Genomic DNA, 6,151 nt, shown 5'->3' with positions numbered 1-6,151 from the left:
CTTCATTTTCTGAAGAAGGGTCCAGACCCGAAACGTCAGCCTTCCTGCTCCTCTGATGCTGCTTGGCCTGCTGTGTTCATCCAGCTCCACACCTTGTTATCTCTGGGTTTGATATAACTTCTTTAGAAATGATTGGACTTGAAACGTTCACTCTGTTTCTCTCCCCGCAGAAGCTGTCAGACCTGCTGAGTTTCTCCCAGCATTCTGGTTTGTTCCCCAAAGAATTAGCCTGTGCTTCTAGGTATTATTCCAGTGATGTTACTGCTATAGTGTCACCTTGGCATGTTTGGCCCCTTCCAGTTTCATTTATTCCATTCCTTGTGTTCCAGTATTGGGAGCGAGGGCCAGTACTGGGGAGGAGCTGAGTCTAGAGGAGCTATGTTGGATGTTGCCATCACCATTGCCCTTTGATTACAAGGAGAATGTCTTCAAGCCTGAGCCAACCGAGAATCCTCCACCCATCTGTGATGGCGAGAAGACCACCTTTTCAACCTTCGGCAAAAACTCGATGGAGCTTTATCCCGAGACAGGGGAGTCTGCCGTCAAAGGGTCCCTCTTGACTGAGATGAGTGCCCTTTTCCAGCTCCTGCTCTCGCAGAAAGCCGAGGCGTACGCAGAATCGAGCCCTGAGCTGCTCTTCAATCTGTCGGGCCGGAGGAGTATTTCCAGCGGCAGTGAGGGAGAAGGGAGTGGAGCGCCACCCAGGGGCAGGTTTCCTGGATGTGGTCGTCCTGGCAGTGGAGTCAAGCATCTCCCTGTGGTGCAGGAAACCACAGAGCAGAGAGACGGAACAGAGCTGGACCTCCATCAACTGGTTTAATGGTGAGTGAGTGATTGTCAAGTCACTGAGAATTTGCGGTATTCCCAGTCACTGGCACTGCAGTTACCCTCTTCTCTCCTAACCAAAAAAAAATCACAAAGAACTGCGGATTCTGGAAATCAGAAACAAAAGCAGGAATTGCTGGAGGAACTCGGCATCTGTGGAGAGAAAGCAGAGTCAACATTTTGGGTTCAGTGACCCTTCTTCAGAACTGTTCTGATGGGTCACTGGACTTAAAACATTAACTCTGCTTTGTCTCCAGACATGCTGCCAGACTTGCTGACTGTTTCCAGCAATTTGTTTTTTCACCCTCTTCTCCTGTTTCAAAATGCATTTGTTTGTTTGTTTGTATTTTTTGCTTGTCTTTTAAAACCAAAAAACATTTTCTGAGATATAGGTATCACTGGCAAGACTAACCTCTATTGCCCATTGGTAACTGCCTGTTAAAGTGTTGGCCATCTTTACTTATTAAAATAAATTTCATTGCTCGGGTATCACTGGTATTTATTGCCCTTCTCTAAGTGCCCAGAGAAGGGCAACAAATTACCCTAGTTAAGAGTAATCCACATTGCTGTGGGCCTGGAGTCACGTGTTAGGCAGACCAAGTAATACTGGCAAATTTCCTTCCTTGAAGGGCATTAGTGAACCACATGGGTTCTGATGACAATCCAGTGGTTACATGGTCACCATTACTGAGACTAGCTTTTACATTCCTGACTTATTAATTGAATTTAAATTCTGGAAGCTCTGGTGGGTTTTGAACGAATGTCCAGTGATATTCCCACTATAGCACCATTTTCACAGCTGGTAATGATCCTTTATCAGAGGGCAGAGTTTGACCTGCTGATTGGTGTGGAACTAGTCATGTATAGGTTCAGGCCAGATAATAACAACTGATGTCCTTCTGAAAAGAAACATTCGTGAACCAGTTGATCTTCTGTCAACTTTGCAGGTTTCTTTTGCTGAGGCAAATTTTTTTTTAATATATATTTCTAGAGTCTTTTTAAATGGCTGGAGTGAGATTTGAACTTGTGTTCCTACTTTTTAGAGCTATGATTGTGCACACTATTAGGCACTAGCAGAACTTGCACAAATTGTAGATTTGGATTTGGGAGATAGCTGAAGCCTGTAGGAAGAACAAAGAAAAATATTAACTTTTATGGGAGCAAGTTCACTTGAGATTTAGGACTCGTGACTATGCTTCAAATTCCCTTGCCCACTAGTGGAAAGGTGAGAGGTGATCTATCCTGTTAGTTTAAACTATTGAGACTCTCCAACATGCAATCAAAATCAATATAATTCTTCAAATCAAGGATATAGTACAGAAGAAGTCTGCTTAGCTGATCGTGCTGTGCCAGCTCTTCACTGGAGCTCTCCAATTGGACCCATGCCCCACAGTTCTTTCCCCTTAGCTGCCTTTTCCCTTTCAATACATAATGACTTGCTTTTAGTGTCAATGCCAGGTGTTTCCTTTGGCTCACTCAGGGTGTGGTTGTTTTAGCCCTGTTGTCAGAATGGATGTGTTTTTGTCAGATGTATTCTCACAGACAATCTGAGTGACACAGAAACAGTGCCTGTGACTTCCCACAGAGATTCTTTCCCACTAAAATGATCACATTTATCTTTTAAAGCTCGTCAACATTTTCAAACAGGGCACTTTGCCACAGAGTCAGAGTCAGTTATGCAGCACGGAAACAGACCCTTCGGCCCAACCAGTCCATGCCAACCATCATCCCAAACTAAACTAGCCCCACACCTGCATGCGCTTGGCCCAGATCCCTCCAAACCTTTCCTATTCATGTACTTATCCAAATGTCTTTTAAACGTTGTAACTGTACCCACATCCACCACTTCTTCTGGAAGTTCATCCCACACACGGACCTCCCTCTGTATGTAAAAAAAAAACTTGCCCCTCATGTCCTTTATTAAATCTTTCTCCTCTCACCTTAAAAATATGCCCCCTAGTTTTGAACTCGCCTACCCGAGGGAAAAGACCCTTGTCTATGCCCCTCATGATTTTGTAAACCTCAATAATGATCACCCCTCAACCTCCTACGCTCCAGTGAAAAAAGTCCCAGCCTTTCCAGTCCATTTTTATATCTCAAACCCACCATTCCCAGCAACATCTCTGGTACACCTCTTCTGAGCCCTCTCCAGTTTAATAATATCCTTCCTATAACAGGGTGACCCACGTCTACCTGAAATGGCCCCAGTGAGACACTCTGCTCGATGGTGAATTGCTGGGGGTGGGGGTGGGGGGGAAATGTAGGTATTAAATGAAGGCCCGGTCCGGTCATGTCAGCCTGTTTGAATTCTCCTCCTTTTTCTAGTGACCTACGGCATTTACACTCCTGTTCCAGAGATGTGCCCCATGGTCCAAGACGACACTCCAGTGCTGCGCCGTGTGAGTGCTGCGCTGTTGGTCAAGTTGTTTTTCAGATGAGAAGTTAAACAGTTTGTCCTCTCTGGTGGATACAATAGTGGCTATGGCACCTTTCTCTTCAATGAGGAATGGAGGATTCTTCCACCCCCAACCCCTTCACCACCAACAATATCCTGATCAATTTTACCTGTTAATCTGTTAGTTTAAAAATGTTAATTATCTAGTCATTATCAATTTTGTGGAAGCTTGCTGTGCAAAATTGGCTATCCAGATTTCCACATTACAAAAGTGACTACCCTTCAAAAATAATTTATTGGCTGTAAAGCCCTTTTGAGACACTCAATGGTCACGATGGGTGCTTTGAAAATGCAAGTGTTTCTTTTTCTTGTTACTGCTGATGCTTATTGCTGCAGCATTTCAACAGTTAAGTCAACGACTACATTTTGTTGGCTGTGTTGTGTTTTGTCACGTCCTGAAGTCAGGGAAGGAGCTTTCCAAATGGGGAGTTCGGTAAGTGCATGAGTGAGAAAGAAGGATAAGCTAGTGGGGATGATACAAAGTGGTGGGAGAAGACCCATGATGTATAAATACTGGCCTGTGTGCTGGTGTGTCTGTGCTACACATTGTAGTTTTTTTTTCTTAGCCTTGGTATCAGTGCCACTTAATATTGACATTCCACTTGTACTTTGTGTGCAAGAGTCCATTCACTTGACCTTGATCTGTACGTTACTGATGTAGTTATTTTCTGTTCTAGACCGCATCAATCATCTGTTGTGAAGAGTCAGATGAATCTGGATGAGGTTGGGTGTCTATATCGAAGGTCATATCCAGTGTACCCCCCCCAAGTGATTTCTCAGGAAACCTTGGGCCGAAGAGATCAGATGGGGTTAACAATTGAGACCAGAACCTTGCTGCTTGAAGTACCTAATCTGGACTGACACTCAATGACTTTCGCCACCCTCTGGGAGCTCCTACAGTCTTGTTTATGCAGGGTGGCGTGTGTGCTTGTGAACGGATGGTTAGAAACAATGAAGATATCCACATGAAGTGTTGACCTTTGTGCCTCACTGCCCCAGGACTGGACCCTGGTGCATGGGTAGGGGGGTAAATGTTAGTTTTGTGTGCATTCATTGAAAGGATTTTGTAAATATTTCCCTGAATTTTATAGTTGTGGGTCTCTTACTGAAAGGAAGCTGTGTGGTGAACATTTGAACTTACCCTTTGTCTATCACAGTTAAGGACTGCAGAATATTTTTCTACTACTATTTAATGATTTCTCCCTGACCCAATGATCGTGGTGTTTTTATATATTTGTATGTTTCTGTTGCCTTCCTTTTATTGCTTGAACTGCCTAATGTATATTTTGTGCTTTACAATAAAATTTGTAGAACCTTTTCAAGTAATTAAACTGTGACATAAGTTTTCTGGGAATACGGAAAATTGCAGTAAAGATCTGAAGCTATCACCTGCTCATTCTGGTATCCTGACCACGTGGCTAGTCCTTGCAGGAAAGTATTGGCAAAGCTACTCCACTCTGGTAGCATCACAGTTGACATTACCTCCCATGTTACACAGAGAAATCAGACAAATCCAGGAAAATATTGTGTAGTGAGCTTTTATAGCCCTGTTTTTCTATTGGATGCTATTAGCTTAAAGCCGATCTAGAGATTGGAAATATAATTGTCAGCCGAAATTCCACAGGGATGTTCATGCTTGACTAAGTTTATTGAATTCCTGGTATTACTAAGGGTAGATAAGGCTAAGTGGCCAAAGTTAACATTAACAGAGTGGAGAGTCACTGTGCCTGATTGGCTGCCCCTCTTTCGTGATCACGTCTGTGGTCCTTTGAGAGGGAGCATGTGGTGTCCAAGATAGAGGCATCGAGACCAGTGTGCACTGCAGAGGCTGGAGTGACAATGTTATTTTGATTTGTTAAGTTTCCATTGCAGTTCCGTAGGTTACTGTTAACCATTTGATACTGTTCTGTTGTATAGCCCCACTAGGGGCTGTCTAAAATGTTAGTTTGTTATTTTAAGAGTTATTTGGAATAATGAAGCAGACGTAATACACAGACTTTGAAGAGCTCTTTAGTTAATGCATTATGGACCTCATGACTTAGATCTGAGCATGTGCTGTTGAGATCAGACAGCTGAATGGATAGCAAAGTGTCAATAAAAGTAAAAGCAGAGCGGAGGGATTTTGAGTCACTGTTCAGACTGGCTAAAGGTGGATACTAGTATTTCTAAAGGACTAATGCCAGGACAAAAACAGCTGTGGATGCTGGAAATCTGAAACAGAGAAGCAAATTGATGGAGAAACTAAACAGGTCTGGTAGCTTTTGTGGAGACAACTCAATGTTTTGGATCCAGTGACCCTTCTTTGGAACAGAATGTAGCTAGGAAAAGACTGTATATGTGCTGAAGACAGTGATTGGGGGTTGGAAGGGAGGGGAAGGTGTATACAAAAAGTAGAGAGAGAGCCCAGAGAGAGGGAGTAGCTGTTGGGCAGGCAAAAAAATGGATAATGGTGAGTCAGGGAGAAACAAAATCTGCTAATGGGGACTGTTAGTGAATGCAAATGTCTGTGGTGAAAGCAGTTCATGTTGACAACGTATGGAATGCATTTCCTGACTTCTGTTCTCACCCTTTCTCTTTCCTCTCATAACAGTGATTGGGTATCTCTAATCCTTACTTACCATCTCACCAGCATCCACATCCAAAGGATCATTAGCCACAATTTCCACCACCAGATACACAATCTCCTCCCCTTGTCAGGTTTCCGCAGGGACTGTTCCATAGAACATAGAACATAGAACATTACAGCGCAGTACAGGCCCTTCGGCCCTCGATGTTGCGCCAACCTGTGAAACCAATCTGAAGCCCATCTAACCTAAACTATTCAATTATCATCCATATGTTTATCCAATGACCATTTAAATGCCCTTAAAG

The 6,151-nt window shown here is 43.4% G+C and overlaps 1 protein-coding gene across 1 annotated transcript in view; it reads left to right on the top strand.

Annotated features, from left to right (window-relative positions):
* Positions 1-4,550, top strand: part of LOC109934191 (protocadherin-18-like) — a 5,252-nt gene extending 702 nt beyond the window's left edge. The window contains exons 2-3 of the mRNA XM_048594218.1: positions 330-822; positions 3,958-4,550. Of these exons, the coding sequence (XP_048450175.1) occupies positions 330-820 (491 nt within the window). The 3' untranslated portion in view covers positions 821-822; positions 3,958-4,550. The remainder of the gene's footprint in view (positions 1-329; positions 823-3,957) is intronic.
* The last annotated feature ends 1,601 nt before the right edge of the window (positions 4,551-6,151 follow it).

Source organism: Rhincodon typus, unplaced genomic scaffold (genome assembly GCF_021869965.1).
Source record: "Rhincodon typus isolate 14 unplaced genomic scaffold, sRhiTyp1.1 hic_rhity00007083, whole genome shotgun sequence".
Classification (NCBI taxonomy): Eukaryota; Metazoa; Chordata; class Chondrichthyes; order Orectolobiformes; family Rhincodontidae; genus Rhincodon; species Rhincodon typus.
Note: the sequence above shows the minus strand (reverse complement) of the source record. Positions and strands in the feature narration are given on the sequence as shown.